Source organism: Salvelinus fontinalis, chromosome 23 (assembly GCF_029448725.1).
Source record: "Salvelinus fontinalis isolate EN_2023a chromosome 23, ASM2944872v1, whole genome shotgun sequence".
Taxonomy (NCBI): domain Eukaryota; kingdom Metazoa; phylum Chordata; class Actinopteri; order Salmoniformes; family Salmonidae; genus Salvelinus; species Salvelinus fontinalis.
Window position 1 is genome coordinate 17,330,088 of NC_074687.1, and position 23,133 is coordinate 17,353,220.

A 23,133-nucleotide genomic window follows, 5' to 3' on the forward strand; every position below is an offset into this window, starting at 1 on the left:
GTAAGTCTAAACCACACTCAGCCTCTACTCTGACAGACCAGCTCAGAAGCGGGAACTATTTCTGTCAGAATATATAAGAAGAACTTTGTAAGAATAAGTTAGTTCTCTGTTCTGCCCTGCGAGGTGTTACAGTGAACCTGTATATATGAAAATTGCATTTACCATTTATCGCTTGACTAATAATAAAAAACATAGAAGATTCTCAGTGACTCTGCATCAAGCATCACATTTATCCTGATACCAGATTTGATTGACACAACCCTAACAGGCGGTGATAAAGTGATCTTAAACAGCGGCTTTGAGAATGATGATCGCATGCAATGACGAAAAAAATAACTAGGTATCCCCCCTTACCCCGTCACTGTCCATTTCTTGTTTTTAAACGATGAGAGAAGTGCTACACCTGGTGGAGAGAGATTGTAAGACAGAAATAGTTGCTTTATGCGTGCTGTACGTTACGACATGACACGTCAAGATGTAATGGGGGGTCAGTTTTTTCAACTTTTCTCCAATACTATAGACCCATTACCATGTCGATCAACGCTTGAATAGAAACCTAGTTCACACCCCCGATTTTGAAGTCAACACAGTCGATACAGTCCCATTAGTTTTCTTTGTAGCCCCGTTTGAATGTCGCGGTTACGCACATTTGTACGGAATGGGGTGAGTTTACGTTAGCTGACCATCTTGCTCAATATCCTAGTGGCATGTTAGCTAAAACTCTTAAAATATTAGCCTAGCTAGCTAGCTAAACAATGTAAGTTATCTATATTCAGATTTCATACCAGTATTCACCTAGCCCTAGTAGCTATTTCCAAATCATTGTTTGATATTCATGTTGCTCATTAAAACGCAAGCACAATAGCTTTTTAAATGTTTTCTTTTACAAGTAGCAATCACTTGTACCCCCTCTGCTTACCTCATCAGACCGGCAGTGGGAGGCTCCAGGTGAGCTGTTATGAAAAGGTTATAACCACTCCCTACTGAATAAACTTAATTCCAGATTCTCAGGATTTTAACAAATTTATAAAACATAGACAAACAGTATTTAAATTGTACAGATATACTTTTTTCTGCCAGACAGTCACCCTTTTATGTGCATCCAATCTTCAACTTGGCCCATTTGTAATGTTCAGTAAAAAAGTGAATAAGCTTAATTCCGAAACACCTCTTTAGCTGTTCACTTGTAATACAAATACATTAAATATACAGTACCAGTCAAAAGTAGGTTGGGTGATTGTGGAGGCCAAGGTCATCTGATGCAGCACTGCCATTTCTCTTTGCTTAATTGAGCTGTTCTTGTGGACTTGGTCTTTTACCAAATATGGACTTGGTCTTTTACCAAATAGGGCCATCTTCTGTATAACAACCCTACCTTGTCACACCAAACTGATTGGCTCAAATGCATTACGAAGGAAAGAAATTCCACAAATTAACAAGCCACACCTGTTAATTGAAATGCATTCCAGGTGACTTACCTCAAAGCTGTTTGAGAGAATGCCAGGAGTGGGCAAAGCTGTCAAGGCAACGGGTGGCTACATCAAATAATCTCAAATATTTAGATTTGTTTAACACTTTTGGTTACTACATGATTCCATGTGTTATTTCATAGTTTATCTTCACTATTATTCTAGAATGTAGAAAATAGTAAAAATAAAGAAAAACCCTGGAATGAGTGTCCAAACTTTTGACTGGTAGTGTATATTTGAAATCGGACAGGGTTCAGTTATAAAGCAACTTTATTTTTTAAAGACTGTCTCCAGCATCTTGTATTTATTTATTGACAATAAGAATTGTTAACCCCAATTGTGACCCGACCATAAAATATTATATTTAGTATGTCGCCTCTCCCAAATTGTCAGACTTCATATTCCTACCTTTTAGTTTAAGACAGGTGTAGAGTCTCAATTTGCACATTATGAAATCAATGTATAGCCTACACAGGCAGCAAAAGGAACACAGTACCAAACAAACATTGGTTGGTTTTAAAAATAAAAGGTAGCGATAATCTCAATTAAGACTTAATTACACAAAACAAATTGGGTGAGGGAGCTTATGAAGGAACCAGCGCTGTCAACTCTTATTGGAACACATGCACACAAAAAAGTAGTCCATGTACATTACACACACACACACACACACACACACACACACAGAGTCTGGGGATTCACACAGGGACATGCAGCCCTCAGGATGCAGCAGGGAGAAAGTGCAACTCAGAAGGAGACACTGGCCCGGTCTCAAATTAAAGCCTATTCCCCCCATTGTGCACTACCAGAGCACTTAGTGCACTTTTTTTGAGCTGAGCCCCAAGTGGAGTGCACTATATGGGGAATAGGGTTTCATTTGATATCTGCCTACTATAATTGTGCTCAGTTTGAAATGCTATAACTCCCCAGTCCATGACCAGAGTGAAGGCCCATAGCCATCCAGTCAGTGACTACATGTTCAGCACTACAGTGGAGTTGTCCAGTCAGTGACCAGAGCTCAAGCTCTACAGTTGTCCACATTTGGTGATGACAATCTTCTTGCTGGGTTTGCCAGTCTTGGTGCCCAGCTCTCCCATGCTGCGGACCACATCCATGCCCTCTCTGACGAAGCCAAAGGCCACGTGTTTGAAGTCCAGGTGCTCAGCCTTCTTCAGTGTGATGAAGAACTGGGAGTTGTTGGTGTCTCGGCCTTGGTTGGCCATGGACAGCAGCCCCGGACCCGTGTGGCGCACATCAAAGTTCTCGTCCTCGAACTTGTTCCCGTAGATGGACTTCCCTCCTGTCCCGTCCTGGTTGGTGAGGTCACCACCCTGAGTAGACAGAAATATGTTAGGAAAGACTTATCTGATGTGTCCCTATGAAGATACAGATAAAAGCAAAATTAGATAGAGCTGTGGTTTGCAAACTGTTTTTGTGTTCCAAGAGGCACTGACTGACCTAGTTGGGAAACATGGTATTGAAGGTTATGAAAGCACGTTGGTGGTTCTGAGTATTGTCTGGTTTCAGTTTAACCTGGCCATCACTAGTTAACAGTCATAAACCACACACTCCTATAATTTATCTTCTTAAAATCTGATTTTAAACCCAACAACAACCTTATATTAAGACCAAAAAGCAAATGTGTTTTTTCACGATAGACAATTTAGACTTTGTGGCTGTGTTATTTAATGGAAACTGTCCAACCCCCCACCGGCACTCCCCCCTCACCTGACACATGAAGTCCGGTATGATCCTGTGGAAGACAGAGTTGCGCAGCCCGAAGCCATTCTGTCCTGTACACAGCGCTCTGAAGTTCTCAGCCGTCTTGGGGACAATGTGAGAGAACAGTTCTATGGTGACCATTCCCAGGGGCTCGTCGTCAGCGGAGATGGAGAGGTACACCTGGGGGCAGAGTTTCATATACATTATTTTACAGGCCATAATTTTAGTACAACACCCAACAAATGATTTTAGGTAGAGGGGACAAAAGTCGTAGGCTAGGCGCTCCACCTATACAATAGCAGGCACGGGAAAAACACTGACCTGGGGGTTGGTGTCTCTGGAATGTTCCTGGACCCTGGACATCTGGGGGGAGAGGGCCGAGGCCTCTGATTGGCTCATACGGCTCTGACACTCACAGAAGGTCTTCCTGAAACACTCAGCCAGCTCTGCTGTCTTGAACTTGGCTGCCAACTGCTCCACCTTACCCTCGCCCTCTGGAAAGAACACAGGATCAATACATTTATCAATTCATCAACTATATACAGTGGGCAAAAAAAGTATTTAGTCAGCCACCAATTGTGAAAGTTCTCCCACTTAAAAAGATGAGAGGCCTGTAATTTTCATCATAGGTACACTTCAACTATGACAGACAAAATGAGAAAAAAAATCCAGAAAATCACATTGTAGGATTTTTAATTAATTTATTTGCAAATTATGGTGGAAAATAAGTATTTGGTCAATAACAAAAGTTTCTCAATACTTTGTTATATACCCTTTGTTTGCAATGACAGAGGTCAAACGTTTTCTGTAAGTCTTCACAAGGTTTTCACACACTGTTGCTGGTATTTTGGCCCATTCCTCCATGCAGATCTCCTCTATAGCAGTGATGTTTTGGGGCTGTATATTTACATAGCACTGTGTTTGGCGGAGCTGTGTGTAGACCTACCTGCAAAGTCGGTAGCGGTCCAGACGAGGGCTTGGTTGGAGGTGTTCATGGGTTTGAGCTCCATGCTCTGGCAGATGGTGTGATTGGCACACACCTTTAGCACCTGCTCCCTCCTCATCAGCACCCGGTAGAACCTCTTATCGGGGTGGAAGAGGATCTTGATGTCTCCCACACCTCTCTCCTTCCACTGGCCCAGGTCTCTCTCCCAGCGGTACAGCTTGGTACGCTCCTTAAACAGGATCTCCTCATCCTCCTCCCCTGACTTAGTCTCCACCTGGACAACACAGTTAGGCGCAGGTTAATCAGGAGGGTGTAAGTTTACAGAACTTGTATAGAAATGTATCAAATAGAACAGGCAAGATTCTCTGTCACAGATAGAATGTGGAGTCATGACAGCTCTAGACCAAGCCTCCACCTAAAACACATTTACAGTGAATTATAATGACAATGTGGAGTCTCTGCTTGGCATTCAGCATTAAGGAGATAGATTGGGGGCAAGGCCCTGTAATAGCCTAGCGTCCTGTTGAGGGGGTGTACTTGTACATCAAGCTGCATCACGCTTCAGCAAACAGGTGATAGGCTCCTGTACCTATGAGCTGTTCCAGCTCGCACAAGCCAAGGCTACTTTACTTTATAATGATCACATTCCCAGTAAGGTTAAGTGGAATTAGATTAGTAGCAGTGTATTGATAAGTACCTCTGGTAGGGTGACTATGGGATCAAAGTGAATTTCCACATTATTAGCGTCCTCTTCATGACTCCTCTCCTCCCCTCCTTCAGTTTTGGGTGGGGCTGCAGCTCCAAACAACGTAGCCCCGGCATTCGCCCACGAGAAGTTAGAATCTAACAAGGAAACATTTTAAAAGTTAACTGAAATGCTTGTTTTCACTTAAAACACAGCTCACAGTTGTGTCATGGAAACTTGTAAAACCTTAAAATTAAGCACATATTGAATTTGCTTCATTTAACTGTAGAAGTGCCAACCTTGTTTTCCGAAGGCGAATTCACCCCCGGTGTTCTGTGCCAGATCAGCGAAGGAGATCCCTTCCCCTCCCAGATCACTGAAGCCCAAGGAGCCAAATGAGTTTGGAGCATCTGTAAAGGAGAAATAAAGGATGAGAAGACAGGTTGCTGTACTGGTGTCAGAAGTGAGACTGTGCTGCTGTGAGTACATTGAATGTATTCACAAGAGGGACATGCTCTTCCTGATCAGTGTAGAATGCAAAGGGCTCTGCAATGATAAATATCTCATACCCTGAGTAACGGTTGTAGTAAATGTCGACATGGAGTCCGGCTCCGAGGTCTTCTTGGTAGACAGGTCTATGGGGCTGCTGCTGGTAGATGCAGGAGTAGAGTCTGACTGATCTGGAGCCTGCTTACCACTGCTGGCTGCAGGGTTTGGAGTTTGACAAGAAACACAACTGCTTGCAGACTCCTCATTTCTAACAAGACATGCGTCACACTCCCACTGCCCTGGCTTTTTGACAAACTGTGCACCAAATCCAAATGAGGCAGTCACCAAAGCTGGGGCACTAGCAGCAGGTTTTGCTGAAGGGTTTGAAGTTTGAGCCTGCTCCCCGCTGCTGGAGACCGCAGTCTGAGACTGTGTTGGAGTGGAGTCTGACTGATCTGGAGTCTGCTGGACCTCTGCCTCCTGGATGGTTACCGACTGAGCTAGGAACTCAGCCTCTGCTGCAGAGGACTGAACCTCTGCCTCAGACAGATCTGGAACCTGTACCTGGCTGCTGGGGGACTGGTCTCGGAACTGTTGTTCTGGCACTGTATCGCCGGTGCTGGAGGACACAGCCTCAGATGAAACAGGGTGTGCGCTTCTCTCTGCGTCCTGAAACACAACCAAAACATCAATATTTGCTTGAGAGAACTATAGTAGTTTAAATTTCTTATATCCTAATGCCACATAAGATGTTCATCTACGTGTGCAAACAAATGAATATATTATGGAAGTCTCTTGTGCTTTGCATACCTCTGTCTTGACGTCCTCTGGCTCGTCTTTCTCTGCCTTGCCGCCTACACCACAAAAAGTTGGAGGCAGCTGCAGCGGCTTGGCTTTCTGCTCCTCATCTGGAGTAGACCTCTTCTCCAACACCACCTCAACCTCCGGGTACAGACCCTCAGCACCTATCTCAGCCTGAGCTGCTGAGAGGAGGTTATTGGAGAGGCAACATTTGAGGAGAAATTTCACCAACCTATCAATGGCTATTCATACTGCTCTCTATAGCCACTTTGGCTATGAAACTTACCAGAACTTGCAGCCTTTCTCTCAGGAGGATCCTGGTACAGTTTTCCATTCAGCGCTTTAACTGCAGTCTCAAAGTCCTCATCTGCAACACAAACTAACGTTAGCAACACGGTCAACTACAACGCGTAAACCTTTGCTCATACAAGTAGAAAAGTTTTGCAAGAGAGCGTTGGTGTCATTTCTCACCGTCCGTCTGGTCGTCACTAGTGTTTCCTGGTTCGTTCTGGTAGCAGAAGAAGGTGAGAGGCAGCAGGAGTTCCCTGGCCAAAGCAGCCTGCTCCACAGTCGGCTGCCTCTCGTACACCACCTCCACCTCACTGTCATCATCAGGCTTTGCCTGGGGGGGTGCTATAACACAACACAAAGAGTGAGGCAACTCAGGAGACCCCCTTCCTACAGAACAGATGTTGAAGGCAGTAACAGAAGGATACAACTTTATTTACCTCCAAGGTGAATTTGCATAATATAATCCCAAATTACTGTACAATAAATGGATCTACAGAACATTTTAAGACTTGACTCAACTATGCTGCAAGGTTGTTTGGCTGTAAGGCAGACAGGCTAACATTTAATATCCTAAAAATTGTTCACCTGCAAAAAAGTCACAAAACCATTTCACTAAGGAGGTAGTTGCATGTCTAGGGTTAGTTCCAAACCGAAACACATGCATCTCAAAAATATTGACATCGTGCATTTCACCACACCAAGCAAGCAGTCTCATATCTCTGAGAATGCGTTAACTATTGCAGAAATGAATCTCGAAGGCATCAAACATTAGAACCATGGATCTACAGTATACTGTACACGAGGCCAACAATAGAGGATTCCAGTTACCATTTCCTACTGGTTCTCTAAAACCAATTAGCTTAATATAAACATCCCCATAAAAATCTGTCCGTTTAAGCTAGAGACACTAAAAGTATGTGGACACCCCTTCAAGTTAGTGGATATTGCTATTTCAGCCACACCCATTTGACAGGTGTATAAAAATTGAGCACAAAGCCATGCAATCTTCATAAACAAATATTGGCAGTAGAATGGTCTGTACTGATGAGCTCAGTGACTTTCAACGTGGCACCCGGTCAACTTTAAGTGCTGTTATTGTGAAGTGGAAACATCTAGGATTAACAACGGCTCAGCTGCGAAGTGGTTGGCCACACAAGCATAGTGCCAACAGTAAAGTTTGTGGGAGGAGGAATAATGGTCTAGGGCTATTTTCCATGGTTCCAGTGAAGGATACTCTAATGCTACTGCTTAACATTACATTCTAGACAATTCTGTGCTTCCAACTTTGTGGCAACAGTTTGGGGAAGGCCTTTTCCTGTTTCAGCATGACAATGCCCCCGTGCAAAAAGAGAGGTACATACAGAAATGGTTTGCCGAGATCGGTGTGGAAGAGCTTGACTGGCCTGCACAGAGCCCTGACCTCAACTCATCGAACACCTTTGGGATGAATTGGAACGCCAACTGCGAGCCAGGCCTAATCGTCCAACATCAGTGCCCGACCTCACTAACGCTCGTGGCTGAATGGAAGCAAGTCCCCGCAGCAACATTCCAACATCTAGTGGAAAGCCTTCCCAGAAGAATGGAGGCTGTTGTAGCAGCAAAGTGGGGACCAACTCCATATTAATGCCCATGATTTTGGAAGGAGATGTTCGACGAGCAGATGTCCACATACACTACATGACCAAAAGTATGTTTTCTTTCATTGATGCGTCTCAATCTGCAACCCACTGCATCCACTTATGTTGCAGTTCCGCATCTGCGGTGAAAGGTGACAGAGAGTGGTGTTTGGCCTACAAACTATTGTAGACCAAAGCTGACTCTTATGAATACGATGGTGTTCTCCGTTTTGCTCTACGACCCCCACAAGCATCTTGGGACTCGTCTGAAGTCGGTACAGCCGATCTAACAACTTCTGTCTGTAGCGTCCGGACAGTTTGGGCTACATACTAATATAACCACTCTGTGGAAAGGTGAGACACGAACATGTCGGGTTTTTTTGCTCTAGGATGGCCACAGCCCTTACAAGACTTCTCCGAAGGTCCCCCGGTACCAGTTGAAAAAAATTAATATTAGTATATAGACACTGTTTAGTGACAAAAATAAGGGGTTAAATAGATTTACATTTTTTTACATTTAAAAAAAAAAAGTTTCCTGATCTTTCTTATTTCTCTCAGATATAGGACAGACACATTGTACCATGTAGTAAAGCTGTTATTCTGTGTGTTTGTATGGGGCTAATAGCAGGCCAAATCAAATTTGATAAATTGTTTCATATTTTGATACTTCAAGCGTGCATAAAATTCAAAATAAAATAAAATAATCTTTGGTATGACCTTAATAGATGACCATCCAGTGGTAGAAAAATAAACGCTTGTAACATACAGCAGCACATTCTACCTGGGTTTGAAATCTTGGACATACTGGAAATCTCTGGAACGAACCGGACCAGACAAGGTGTTGCCTTTCACACTGTTGCTACCCATCCTGGACTAAAAATGTGTGTGACGTTGAAGTGTGTGTGTGTGTGTGACAGTACATTCCTGTCAGGAAGCATGGCTGGAATCTCCCCGTGTCTCCTTTCAACAGAGGGAGAAGAACTCTATCATGTCCAATACTCCACTGGCCGCTACCAGGAACTTAGTCCTTTCACCTTTCTATTAGCTAAACAGCTTGTCTAACTTTTATTCGCAGTAAGCCTAACAAGCAAAGTTTGAAATGTGTTCCACCCTCTTGTAGCTTTAGTGACACTTGTCAAGGAGTGCCCTCAAACTCAACTCTGGACCTCAAAGCCAGTTCCACTGCATTTTTTTATTGTCCCCCTCTATAATCAGGGACTGATTTAGACCTGGGACACCAGGTGTATGCAATGAATTACCAGGTAGAAGAAAAAAAAACAGCAGTCTCTGGATCTTGTAAGGTAAGCGTTGAATACCCCTGCTTTAGAGTAACAGTAACTCTTGAGTATCAGATGGCATGCAGCTCGTTAGGTTATTGTACTAAAGGTTTGTATGTTCCACTCGTTGCATGCGGGTTAAGACCGGCTACAAAGCAGGCCCAGCCAGGTGACAACTGTGTAGGTGACGTGTCACAGCACACACACAGTGCAGTGACAGAGTACCTGGGGGCTCAAATTGGGTGGATGAGGTGCTGGTCCAAAAAGCCATTGGGTTATCTTTGAAAAGCCTAAAATCCAATCCTACAAAATAATGGTTGGCAGGTGAGACAGGCTGAAATTGGGGGGGGGGGGGGTTGGATTAAGGTATTAAAGTGTGTCTTCAGTGAGATTCAAGTTGAACATCATTAGATTATCTAAGTGTAATGGATTCTACAATCGTTCTATATTCTGTCCTGTCTCCATCTGCCTTCATGAAGATGTAGCCTGCTATAATTCTTTGAAAATGGAGTGACTGCATTATCCTTAGGGGATTTGATTACTAGGCAAGTGTACAGTACAAGTGTACTGGATTATATAATTGATTACATCTGCTATCATATTTAAACTATATCATTAAATTACAAGGGTGAGGAAGTATATGTAAATTAGTCTAGTGGGAGTGACTGGGTTAAGTTCGGTTCTGCTAACACAGTGTGGGCTGGTGGAAGAAGCAATGAGATGAACCAATGGGACATGACTGGAATCACAACGGGGTCAAATTGTGTGATAACTCCATTGTGGGAGGGGGGGGGGATCACCATTCAAAAACAAGCAGTTCACACTGAACCACAAGATCAACAAAATCAACTAAGAAAGGATAACAATAAAAGGCTTACCCTTTTCAGGGATTTTGAATGCAGGTGAGGGCTGGGAGGTCCAACCGCTGTCTTTAGCCTTGGAGCTTTCTGAAGAACCATCCTCCTTGGACAACGGGAGGCTACTGCCAAATATCTTCTGGAGAGAGTCGGTTCCGAAGAGGAACTTGGGAGGAGACATCACCATCTTAGAGGGGTTGAGAGGGCTGTGTGGTGTGGAAGTGGAGGCCTTGCTGTCAGGGGTGTGGAAAGTCTCAGAAGACAGCTCTGTCCGTTCTCTGGTGGTCTCCTCCAGGATGGCCACAGCAGCCTGTCCACACACTGTCATCCCTGGAGCTGTTGCTACCTCCTGAGGGGTCTCACAGGAGGCTATGGGAGTAACCAGAATCTCATTCTTTTGGGCGGTTTTAGCCTCGTCAAAGACGTCTCTGAAAGAGTTGGCCACATCCTGCAGTTTAAACCTCACTGCTAACTGCTCCACATTTCCCTCAGCTACCTCAGCAAAGTCAATGGCACTCCAGACCCAGGCCTTCTCAGCACCCTTCATGGGCTCCAACTTCATAGAAGACGTGACCCAGTGGTTTGCGCAGATCTTCAGGACTTGGTCCCGCCTCATGAGGAGTCTGACTCGTTTGGTGTCGTAGTTCTGCAGTATCTTAAGGTCTCCAATGCCCCGCTCTTTCCACTGGTTCAGGTCTTTGTCATAGCGGTACAGCTTTGCTCTGTGGCTGAAACACACATTTTCATTCTCCTCTCCAGTGGAGATCTCCACCAGGTCTGGCAGGGGAACCACAGGCTCAAAATACAGGCCGTCCCGCTCCTCCTCCTGGGTCACGTCTTGCTCCTCGTCCACAGACACCCCGCTTTGGTTCAGCTTGGCCGGAGACTTGGTAGGACTGACGACAGGCTGGAAGCTGAAGTTAAAGCCAGCTGTGGATTCTCCAAAGCAGAAGAGGTTCTTCCTGATTGGGCTGCTTGCTAGGGGTGAGGCGTAGACAGATGTGTCAGCACTGTCATCCAGAGCCTCCTCTCTCAGGTCATAGTTGTCCCATTCTAAGGTAGGGCCAGTGCTCTCCGCGTGGGGCTTGATGATCAGACCTGAGGTGTTACTGGCTGTTGTGATGTTAGCTTGGCTGTCGTCCTCCTTGATCTTTGTTTTGTCATCAGTCAGGAAGGATTTAAGGTCTTTCAGACCGGACTTCATCTCCTCTGCCTTCTGGATGAGATGTGCAGTTCTGCCTGTGTCGACAAGCTTGTGAGGAGTCTGCAGTGGGATGTCCAACAGGAGCCTCTGACACTCCTCAAACTTAAGCTTGAACTCCTCAGCCAGCTCTGGGGTTTTAAACTTGGCGGCGAGTTGCTCCAGTTTGGCATCTCCTTCTGAGAAGTCATTAGCAAGCCACATCCAAGCTTTGTCGGAACCAGCCAAGGGCTTCAAGTTCATGGTGGTGGTGATCCAGTGGTTGGCACACACCTTCAGGACCTGCTCTCTCCTCATCAGCACCCTCAGCCTGCCGTTGGTGGCATTCTTCAGGAACTTGAGGACTCCAACACCCCTCTCCTTCCACTGGCTGATGTCTCCGTCAAACCTGAAGAGCTTTACTCTCTGTGAGTAAAGGGCCTGTTCATCCTCCTCTCCTGTGACCAGGTCCACTTTATCAGGCATCTGGACCACAGGTTCAAATTGGATATCGTCATTCTCTTCTGTTTTGTATATGCCCTCTTCATCCTGGTCAGCGGAAGTGTCTGCCCACTGGTTTGACTGAAGGGATGTGAACAGCTGCTCGCCACCATGGGTGAAGTCTCCTTGTGAAATCTTAGCCAAATCTGCAAAACTGAAGTCATTGGGTTTGCCATTCTCATCCTGATCAGTGTTGTCCACTGAAGGCACTGACGCAGATATACCGACACCAGATTCCTTCTCTTTTTCTCTGTGCTGCTCTGCGATATTCTTCAGGAACATGGACGCAGACCCTGAAGCAGCAGTCTGAGTTTCATCTGGTGGGGTTTCCTTTGCCGTTTCTTGAGTGCCAAACTTAAAGCCACCTGCTGGGACGGGCATATTGAAAGAGAAGCCTGCAGCACTGGAGCCACTGCTTTCAGCCTGAGGGGTCTCAAACTTGAAGGATGCAGGGGAACCTTTATCAACTTTGCTTGTGCCAAACTGAAAAGAGCTGTCACTGTTGAAGTTTGCTTTAAACACATTGCCTACGGACTGAGTAGATGTACTTTGACTCCCAAAGCTAAAGCTGAAGGATGAGCTGGAGGGGGTGGCTGTGCTCTTAGCGTTGGGTGTCTGACAGGAGACACATTGACTAGCAGAGCTGTCGTTTCTGACTAGACATGTGTCACAGTCCCACTGTCCCCCCTGTTTGGCAAACATGGCCCCAAGAGAGGGGGTGCTGCTAGCATTGGGTGTCTGGCAGGAAACACACTTAGAAACTGATGCATCATTCCTCACTAGGCAGGTGTCACAGTCCCATTGTCTGTCCCTCTTAGCAAAAAGATCACCAAAGCCTGACACTGTTGGCTTTGGTGGTGGTGCTACCGCAACTGTTGATTTTGCTGAGGGATTTGGAGTTTGACAAGAAACACAACTGTTTGAGGAGGCCTGGTTTCTTACAGCACACGTGTCACAGTCCCACTGCCCTGGCTTTTTGCCAAACTGGGCACCAAATCCAGAACCTAATAGATTAGTTAAGGGCTTTGATGCTGCTGCTCCATCTACAACCGTTTTGGCTGCATGGTTTGGAGTTTGACAAGAAACACAACTGTTTGAGGAGGCCTGGTTTCTTACAGCACACGTGTCACAGTCCCACTGCCCTGGCTTTTTGCCAAACTGGGCACCAAATCCAGAGCCAAATGGCATGGTTGAGGGCTTTGATTCTGCTGCTACTTCTGCGGTTTCTTTCTTCTTACCAAACTGAGCTCCAAAACCAGCAACAGGTATAGAAGTGGAGCCACTGGTTCCAAACGTAAAGGAGGAGGGTATCTGAGCTCCAAAAGCCCCAAATCCCTTTCCAATAGATCCTGTGCTGCTGGTGTCTTTTAACAAGTCAGTTCCAAATCCAAAAGTAAATCCTCTCACTGAAGCTCCCCCACTAGTAAAGCCTTTGGTTTCAGTAGCCAGTTTGCCGTCTTTCTCTGACAGGGAATTAGGGTTGGCAGTCTGACAGGCAACACAGTGCATAATTGTAGCAGCATTTCTTACATAGCACACGTCGCAGTCCTTCTTTGCAAACTGGGCTGCAAAGTTTGTCACCTGAGGAGCAGATGAATTAGGAGAAGTTGCTTTCTTATCTGGCTGATCTTGCCCCTTTTCTGGAGATTTGGGAACTATCTTCTGAGCCTCTTCAAACTTTGTTTTGAAGAGCAATGCCTCGTCTGCCGTTTTATACCGGATGGCCAGTTGCTCAGGCCTTGGTTCCTCATCTGCATAATCAATGGCATTCCAGACCCAGGACTTGTCAGAGCCAGCAATTGGTTTCAGGAGCATATCTGGCGTGATGTAGTGGTTAGCACATATCTTCAGAACCTGCTCCCTCCTCATCAGCAGACGCACTTTCCCTGATGTATTGTGCTTTAGGATTTTGACTATGCCGATGCCCCTCTCTTTCCACTCCTTTGTCTCTGCGTCAAATCTGAACAGCTTGGACCTGTTACAGAACATCTCCTCTTCTTCCTCCTCTCCAGTCTTCACATCTACTTTGTCAGGGAGGGGCACAATGGGCTCAAAGTGAGGCCCATCCTCATCCTCCTCCACATGTGTGCTGTCGTTATCGCTCTCCGGTCCTTTCTCCACCGCTGTGTTCTCCAGCCCAAATACCGGCTTGGTCTGATCAGCGAAACTAAATGGCTGTTCAATTTTTTCAAAAAGGTTTGGTCTGTCCCGACTCTGGGCTGCATCAGTGAAGGAGAAGCCTGCCACGCTTTTAGTGCCAAAGCTAAATATCCCTCCCTGGCTAGGAGGCTCCACCTCTGAGGGGCCCTCCAATTTGGTGGAAATGTCTGATGTTAGAAGCCCCAACAGGTTCTCACTGTTTTTGGCTTTGAAGGTGAAGTCCCCATCGTTGGATTTGAAGTTGGAGTTGAATTTAAAGGCAGCAGATGATGGAGTGGACTGGGCGACGACTCCAGCACCAAAGCCAGGCACCTTAAGAGGCTCAGCAGGGACCTGCTGGCCAAAGGCGATCTTCCCAAAGTCCACAGGCTTCCCCTCAATGCTCTTTGGTGGTTGGACAGATACGACTGAGGGCTTGGTAAAGTAGCCAGGCTCAGGGAGGGGAGGGTTGGTGGTGGGCTGAGAATGGCCGTAGTATTCCTCGCTGTATGGGGAGAGTAGACTGGTTGCTGGTGACTCAAAGTGGAGGGGGGTGCCGAAAACCTGGTCTTGGGGAGGGTAGATGCAGGCTGGTGTTGACTGCAGGGGAGGAGTGTTAGTGGGCTGCTGGTAGGCATACATGTGCTGCTGGGGTGGCAGGCGGTTGACTCCATACACAGGAGCCTGAGACAAAGGGAAAATTAATTAAAACCTAATTCATATTTGCCACCGAAACTACTCTCCCACTTCAAGTATCTAAACCATTCTGAATGCTCAAAGATAAATCAAGGTATAAACACCTACCTTTGTTGGGGTAACATTGGCTGCAGGACGATGGAGATACTGTCCGGAGTTATAAGCAGGGGATTGATTGAAATACATAGATGGGGCCTGTGTGGTGGCAACTGTAAACAAAAAGAGAAAAGGTTATAATCAACGGCCATAAATTAATATCCTAGCAACATTGCTATTTCAGTATTCCTAATAATACAGCCCCAAACTACACAACCCAGTTGTGTACTATGTTCCTACCGGTGAGGGGTGCTACATGGAAGGTCTGTGTTGGGGGGTAGCCCTCCTGCATGCTCTCAGCCCCATACCCATCTCCATACATCCTTTGGTGGGGTGACGCCATGCTGTCTGACGAGTTATGTCTTAGGTCATGGACCTCATTCTGCAACCCAACCACACAACACTTAACACAGAAACCATGCATGGACATCTACAATTTAATTAATAGGCACACTTGACATGGGCAACATCTCCCATATCCTCAAAGACAATGAAGCCAGGGGCTGACCTTAAGGGCCTCCACCTGCTGGCAGAGCATCTGCAGGAGGGACTTCTGGTGCTCTGCCCAATGAGGTGGAGTCTTGGGGAAATCAGGAAACGGAGGAGAAGAAAAATAATGAAAATATTATATGTCAAGGTATTTCTATTATTTAGTTGAGAAAAGACCTGTACAGTAAATCTAAAACTGAAGTACATCAATGTCCATGTTTAAAAACCATAGGAAGAGCATCAGTGTCTCAGTGTACAAAACATTAGGAACACCAGCCCTTTCCATGACACACTGACCTTGTGTAAGCTATGACACCTTATTGATGTCACCTGTTAAATTCACTTCAAATCAGTGTAGATGAAGGGGAGGAGAGAGGTTAAAGAAGGATTTTAAAGCCTTGAGACAATTGAGATGGTGTGTGAATGGGCAAGAACATTTTTAAGTGCCTTTGAACGGGGTATGGTAGTAAGAGCCAGGTGCACCGGTTTGAGTGTGTCCAGAACTGCAACGCTGCTGGGTTTTTCACATTCAACAGTTTCCCTGTTTGTATCAAAAATGGTTCACCACCCAAGGACATCCAGCCAACTTGCGTCTGTGGAAAGCATTGGAGTCAACATGGGCCAGCATCCTTGTGGTACACCTGAAACCTTGTAGAGTCCATGTCCTGACAAATTGAAGATGTTCTAAAGACAAAACGGGGTGCAACTCAATGTTAGGAAGGTATTCCTAATGTTTTGTACACTCAGTGTATGTTTACAAGTCAACATTTATCATACCATATGTCTTTTGGAGGGAGGGACAAAGCTCTTGCTGGGGGAAGGGGTTAACGGGGTGAATTTGATGTGAGAGACTGAGGCAGCAGGCTCAGTAAACTGAGGGCTGAAGTGGACCGGTCTGCCCTCTTCATCCATCGCTTCTCCAATCTCCCCTAGCTGCTGGTTCACATCGTTCAGGAGATCCATAACTTCTTCCATTGAAACGGGCAGCTGGAACAACACACAGTGAATATGATTGAATGTCATGCTTCCAACTCTTAAATCTTCAATTACATGTTTTTGGCAAATAGTCATGTGTATAGATGCCGTATATTGAAATGTGTAACCTTGTCCATGTCGTCAGCATTGGCATTGTAGATCTTGGACAGGTAAGTTCTGAACTTCCCGAGGAACATGACGCACCTGTCCCTTGTCTCCTCCACCCCACTACCAGCCTCCTCAGACAGACGCTGGAAGATCTACACACAGAGATATATCAAAAGGCACAATTCATAACAAATGCATTTTCTATGGTAAGACATTAAAAAAGAAAGAGATACAAATGCTGCCTGCACACAATTAATTTCTTTAGTGGCAGCTGCACTAGAAGGCATGGCACTAAGGCGCAGTGGGAAAAGTGGAGGGGGATTGACTACCAGAGCAAGGTAGAGCAGTGAACCCCTCACTACATACCCTAGCTAGGTGCCAGTTAGATGAAATGTTGTTGATGGTCTCCAGAGTAGTGATAGCCTCCTCTGTCCTCCCCTCGACGTCCAAGAGGGTTGCAAACGCTATCATGGCCTCCTCCTCAAAGCCCTTCACTGATGGGATCTGAGATAAACACGCAAACACAACCTCACTAACCAATGAAAATAGAGCAATGCATACATTAAGCCTGGACTCGTCAACTTTCGCGATTGGCATCAGTGATATGAAAAGTCTACACGTGTCAATGCTTTAACTCAGCAGACTAACAAGTGTTGTGGAAAGCTAGGTTCTAATCCAGTCGGTCAGAGAAGCAGCTGTGTTGGTCACTCACCTGTATGTCTCTAGAGGGGAAGTGTATGAAGAGGGGGTCCAGGGGTTCAGGGATGCTACGTCTTTGCTTGATTTTGTCCAGCAGGGGGAGCACCACCTTCCAGTAGTGGACACTACGCCCTATGTACTCCTTCTGGTCATAGTAGGAGTTCACACCAACCCCCTGGGAACAACACAGCAGGTGTTAAATCTAAATGCAGAATTGGCATTGCTTCAAATCATCCATTATAACTAAGCACTCATCGTTCTGAGTCGCATTCTCAGAAGTAGTTTAAAGCAGACATAATTTACTGTACCAAAGGGAAATTGCTGATGTGTACTATTCTGACTAGACCAAGAGTTATAAATAATGACCATACACTAATTGGAAGTTATAAATACTATTGAGTAAATGGAGGAGGAAATCATTTCAGACAGACGCCTAGCACATCATGTTAACTTATGTAGTGTGTGACAGAAAAAGGCAGGTCTGCCGTCTGGCCGAGGTGTATACCGTTGAACTGAGGTGCTGGGCCCAGTGTATGGGCAGGGCTGGTTGAAGGCCATGTTTCTCTCCAGCTCGAAGGGTGCTTAGTCCATGTTGAACGGTCATCCTCAGTTTGGCTGACATGCCAGGCCTAAAAAAAACAGTATTATACATACTAGGACTACAGACAAAAGCAGAACCATAGTCATGTTAACCACAGAGCCATCAGTCAGCTTGATTTCTCCACCCTGGGCCTTTACATTTTAACACAACTTATATAATATCTGTGATCAATTCAAGTGAGGGAGGAGGGAATGATGCCTGGGTAACCTTTACAGAGCTAGCTTGGGTAGTAAAATGCTTGATTTCAGCCATCTACCATATAAGTATAGCGATGAACCCGTAGTGACTCACGCAGCTTGTTTGTGTATGAGGCTGTAGACGGCGTCCCACCATTCCCTCTGTCTGTCTGTGGAGAGGAGGCGGAGGAGGGGCAGGGGCAGGCAGCGGGGCTCATGGAGTTGCTGTTGACCAGTAGAAGTGATCCTGGCCCTCTCCTGGAGCTGGGTGTGACTGCACCACACCACCCCACACAGGAACACCTAGAGAGGAGGGAATCACCCCATTGTATTGCGTTAGTTCTTAGTGCAGTGGTCACCAACAAGTCGATCGCGTTCGACTTGTCGATCTCCAACGCATTTCTAGTCCATCGCCAAACATTTCTGTAAAAAACCCAACGATTAATCCTTGTGTTACTATTTTTATTTTTTTTAGTCTCGGGCTGTTGGTGGTAGGTGCAGCCAATTCAGCTGCCCTGCGCACCGGGTAGGCAAACTGTTGCCATTTCATGTATCTGGAGGTACAAACTCTGCCTTCCCAGTGGGCCTGGAGAGGAAATCAAGTGCACTATGCCAACGCTGGCCAATCAGATTGCTCAGATGACCGAGTCTGCAGTAACGTAGCAGGCATAATAGAAATCCTCGGCAAAATTGATACTGAGATTTCAAAATGTTTAAAACCATGATTAGAGAGAGACTGTCAACGAATACAGCAGAGCTGCTGGTTTTATGAGTGAGTCCTTGTTTAAGTTCTTACTCAGCACTGTCAACACTTTGTATTCAACCCTTTTATAACCAATAAAACTTGCGTTCTTTTTTCCCACTCAGCGATACAACAAGCAGCGCAGCAGTAATGAATGAGTTGGAAAGTGTATCGCTAAGCTTGCGTTATTATTAGCGGCTTGAGTTTTTTTTTTACATCAAGGAATATTTCACTTTCTCTGTTCATAGGAGTAACAACATGCATTTGTGCATGTGGCAGAAATAATGTGATGCGACTCGAGTTTCGCCATCAGCTGGAAGACGGTGTCCCTTTTTGGTCAGTGTCAGCGGAGGGATGTTGACAGGTGGACCCTCAGTCTGCTGCTCTCTCCCTCCGCTAAGACTTACCAGCAGATGCAGTCACCATCAGCCCAATAAAATAAAAAAGCTAATGATTTAAATGTATGCTCACTCAGCTGTGCCTCACAAGTAATACAACAATGGATCTATTACTGGTGTGATCATATAGCCTACCTCAAATTTTTAAATATGAGTTAAAAAAATGTCCCGAACAACAATGCATTGGCAGGTAAATTCAAGCAAAGCCAATATGCATTGAAAATGTATTGGGCCTACAGCTTACTCCACAAACCTCATTGCTACAGTACTGTTTTTAATTGGTTAATGTTGCATAGGCTTACATTTTCCTATGTTAAAAAAATAAATAAAACCAGAGCGGTAGATCTCGGCATGCATTTTGACTCAGAAAGTGATCTTGACTCAGAAAAGGTTGGTGACCACTGTCTTTAGAGCGTTCAAGGTCTTTGTATGAATGAAAAATTAACCAAAAGAAAACAATCAACAATATCATTCGAAGGACAGTATTAGAAGATTGTTACAAGGCTGTTGAGCCTTATAGAGACAAATACTGTAGAACCACCCCAGCCACACCCACCTCCAGGTCTAGCAGGCAGATGGACTCAGGTGTGTTGGTGTCCAGTTTGGAGGTCTCCAGGATGAGCCTGGGGAACAGCTGTTTGAGCCAGTCCCTCAGAGCAGGCCTCTGGGCCATGAGAGACCACTGGAGACCCAGCCAACACAGCTGCTGGAGGTCCCCTCCTTTGAGCTGGATGGAGCCTGAAGACAGGAGAGGAGCAGGGTTACACAGGGAACTTGTGAGATCAGCTCTTCTCCTGTTGTGTAGACCCACACACATCATACCGTTGTCCCGTTTGATGAGGTCAGATATCGCTGGAGCCTGTGTGTTGATGGAGCGGATGTCGTCGTTGCCGATGAAGGAAGTACCGGCCGGAGCCTGAAGCCCAAACAAAAGCTCAAACAGAGAGCCCTGACCACTACGGTTACCAAATGCCTCCACCACCTCTCTGACAAAGGTATGAGTGTCAGGGTTGAGGTTAAGCAGCATGTGTCCAGCCTGGCTCTGTCTTTCACTGGCCAGCAGCTCCAGATGCTGAGGAGAAGACTGGTCCCCTTTAGTCGCCTTGCTCTTCGGCCCTGGGACCTAAATAGGAAGAATGAAAATAATTTGGATACAACATGAAAGACACTGTCATTTGCTAAATACAAAGCTTCCAGTTTGTGTGCATTACCTGGTAAGCCAGTAAATAGCAGAGAGCAGCCAGGTCAATGACAGCCCTCCACTGCTGTTCTCTTTCCTGAGCCATCTTCAGCAGCAGAGTGCCAGCATGCAGGTACAGATGTCCCCTCATCTCCACATAGACCTCAGACAGATCATCTGTTACACTGCCCGCTGTCTTCTTCAGGCACTGCATCACACAGTCAAAACTACACAGAGCGAGACAGGTGTTAAATAAGGTACCAACACACGCACACACTGCTACTAATCTAGTAGGACTCTACAGAGTGACCAACTCTGTTGGTAGACTAAGCATGGATTAACTATAGCCAAGTACCAACAGTCACGTTTCCCTGCCTAGCCTGGTTCTGACAAACACACCTCCCGAGGGCCTTGATGCTAGGCTGCAGTCCTTTTCCCGACAGGGTCAGTCTCAGCAGGCTGCAGTGGGCCAAAAGTAGCTCTCTCTGCAGATGTCTACTCATCTTCTCATTGGATGAAACACTGGGCTGGGCTAGGAAATCCTGAGAAACACCAAATTAAGCACTTTACCATTGTACATGTAATTCCATAAGTGTATATTGTATTTTGTGAGCATCCTGCTGACCTGTAGAGTGTGTACCACAGTAGAGTACCAGTCCAAACTGGATCTAAGCAGGCCTCTCTTCTCTGTAGCCAGACAGTGTTTGACAGCCTCCTCCAGCCTGCCATCAGAGGAGAACAGCTGAACCAGCTTTATGTTGATATGGGCATCGCCAGGTCTCATAGCCAGCTCTGCCTGCAGCAGGTCAAACAACTGGTTCCGTCCCTGCTGGCCCTGTCGATTCAGTAGCCGCTCCTATAGGGGGTAGAAGGAGAGTTGGTAAGGATTGTTAAAGAGCAGATTTTTTTTAACAGCTGATACTTTTTTTAACAGACGTTTCTAGTCCCCGGGACCAGTCTGCTGCTCAACAACTGTTCCTGAGGGGAGAGAGAGGGCGAGGAGGGCATATGCATCAAACAGCTGCCAACTCAACAGGCAGGTAGTGATCTTATGTCAACCCTGTGTCAGTTTCTAAACAATCCTCCAGTCACAATGCAGGCAGTCTTTAACCTTGACACACTATTTCAGGTTAGCCACACCATTAAAAAAAAAGAAGAAGCCCAAAATTCTATTAATACAGGAAATCAATACTGTGTTATAGTTCTTACCTTGAGGTTGAAGACAGCAGGATTTGCAGGCAACAACTTGGCAGCTTTCTCCACCCAGAACTCTGCTCTGCTGTCTCTCTCTGTCTTACTGACCAGCAGCTCAGCCACCTTCAAAACCAGGTCCCCCTGGGCTGGGTTCAGGTCCACAGACCGCTGGACACACAATTAAAGACTTGAAAGCATCTTTACACTGTCAGATAGTTAGGTTTGCAATTGGCATAGCAGATTTTTTTTAGGGATCAGCTTTAATATTACAGATAGAGTATGAATTCTATCAATGTAATAATTTCCAACCACCCCATTTATTTAGCTGTTTCTTCAAACAAATAAATTATATAAAACTGGATGACTGACAAAGCCTAATGGACAGACTAATAGGATACTATAACATTACTAGGTAAGTGAGCAACTGGCAGGAATATCAGCTTGCCTTGTAACATCCTACGGCCTTGTTGATATCTCCTTCCCTCTCATAAAGCTGGCCCAGGAACTTGTGTGCTTTCGGATCTCTCTCGGCCACCGTCAGATATTCCGAAACATGTCTAAAAGAGGGGACCAGACATTCTGAATACACACACAACAGATGTAGACACCCACTTCAATATGTCAATATGTTCAGGGCATACCTTTTAGCAAGTTCATACTCCTTAGCCTCGAAGTATAATTTAGCAAATAAAAATCCTTTAATTGGTTTCTGTGGAAAGAGAACATATGAAGGCCTAGTTTAAAATAAGGTTAAACTCATATACAGTTACAACAGCTAGTTAGCTAACTCCTTAAGACAGACATGGTTACCTATTGTATTTTAAAGTACACTAAAAACTTAGGTAGCCAACTAACTTAGTTGCCTAATACATACGAAAATCGTACCAGCTTCCTGGAAATTCCACAAGCTAGTTAGCTAGTCGGATCCATTCAAATATAAAATTGCTAACTAGGAATAAAAATAAAAAAGGCGATCATGGCTATCTTCATAGGAAGAGTGACACACAACTAACTAAAGGACATGAGATGTTTCAAAATATAGCCAGCCCTGCTGCCCGCGCGTTTTCCACACACGTTATTCTTCATTGCGATGGATGAACTTGAGAAGTGTCACATTTCCCAGCGTAGTTAGCGAACGTTAGTTAGCTATCCAAAATGAAGGATCTGTTAGCTACGTGTTGTTGTTTCAGATTTAGTCTGTGGCTAGCTAGTTACTTTCAATGCTTGCAGTACTGCTAGTTATCATACCAGGCCATCATGGCCGTTAGCTTAGCTAGCTAATACACGCAGGATGAAGTGAAGCCGGTTGGACTCACCTCTTTGAGTGAAGGAGAGGAACTCTGTACTGAATAAATATAGCGTTCCACTTCGGCCTTACTTCGCCGCATGGCTGTGTAAAGCGTATTTTCTTGTTATTTCAAAACTAGAATTGCACAGAATGACAAAATTCGTCAGGAATCCTATTCTCCACTCTTGCCATGAGAACGTCAAATGGCAGCGGTACTCACGTGGTGCAGATTCCAACCACGAGCTGTGATTGGTCGAGACTTAGCCAATCACATTTGAAAAATGATTGTGTACTAGCCGAAGGCTGGATCGGTATATTGAATACAAATACAATAGCCTATACTTCATTATAGCAAAGATGCAATCTGTTTTAGTTATTGCACAAAATAATCGCGTTAGTAGGCTGTAGGTATCCAGGCTGTATCACAACCGGCCGTGATTGGGAGTCCCATATGGCCATTGTAAATAAGAATGTGTTCTTAACGGACTTGCCTAGTTAAATAAAGGTTAAATAAAATT

General features: G+C 45.4%; 1 protein-coding gene across 3 annotated transcripts; it reads right to left on the reverse strand.

Moving 5' to 3' along the window:
* Positions 1-1,010: 1,010 nt before the first annotated feature.
* LOC129820945 (E3 SUMO-protein ligase RanBP2-like) lies at positions 1,011-22,840 on the reverse strand. 3 transcript variants are annotated; one of them, XM_055878089.1, is made up of 30 exons: positions 22,644-22,840; positions 21,969-22,036; positions 21,773-21,884; positions 21,343-21,495; positions 20,759-20,989; positions 20,533-20,675; positions 20,165-20,360; positions 19,776-20,076; positions 19,510-19,691; positions 17,929-18,116; positions 17,542-17,665; positions 17,050-17,211; positions 16,704-16,841; positions 16,358-16,489; positions 16,032-16,241; positions 15,274-15,345; positions 15,006-15,147; positions 14,778-14,878; positions 10,175-14,657; positions 9,522-9,599; positions 6,584-6,745; positions 6,399-6,479; positions 6,122-6,294; positions 5,392-5,980; positions 5,122-5,232; positions 4,835-4,980; positions 4,138-4,411; positions 3,513-3,685; positions 3,198-3,371; positions 1,011-2,800 (listed from the first exon to the last, which is right to left on the reverse strand). In XM_055878089.1, exons 1-30 carry the CDS (start codon positions 22,713-22,715, stop codon positions 2,495-2,497), a joined length of 9,477 nt encoding a protein of 3,158 aa, XP_055734064.1. In that variant the 5' UTR covers positions 22,716-22,840; the 3' UTR covers positions 1,011-2,494. The 3 variants fall into 3 exon arrangements, with proteins under 3 accessions (XP_055734064.1, XP_055734063.1, XP_055734062.1); XM_055878088.1 differs by lacking the exon at positions 9,522-9,599 and having other exon boundaries at positions 6,122-6,291; XM_055878087.1 differs by lacking the exon at positions 9,522-9,599.
* Positions 22,841-23,133: the final 293 nt, after the last annotated feature.

Excerpts from the sequence above, each read along its gene's own strand:
- LOC129820945 (XM_055878089.1), bottom strand. The coding sequence starts at position 22,715 with ATGCGGCGAAGTAAGGCCGAAGTGGAACGCTATATTTATTCAGTACAG. Across the intron at positions 20,676-20,758 it reads CTGTGGTACACACTCTACAG|GATTTCCTAGCCCAGCCCAG; the intron begins GTCAGCAGGATG and ends GGTGTTTCTCAG. Across the intron at positions 20,361-20,532 it reads AGCATCAAGGCCCTCGGGAG|TTTTGACTGTGTGATGCAGT; the intron begins GTGTGTTTGTCA and ends CGCTCTGTGTAG.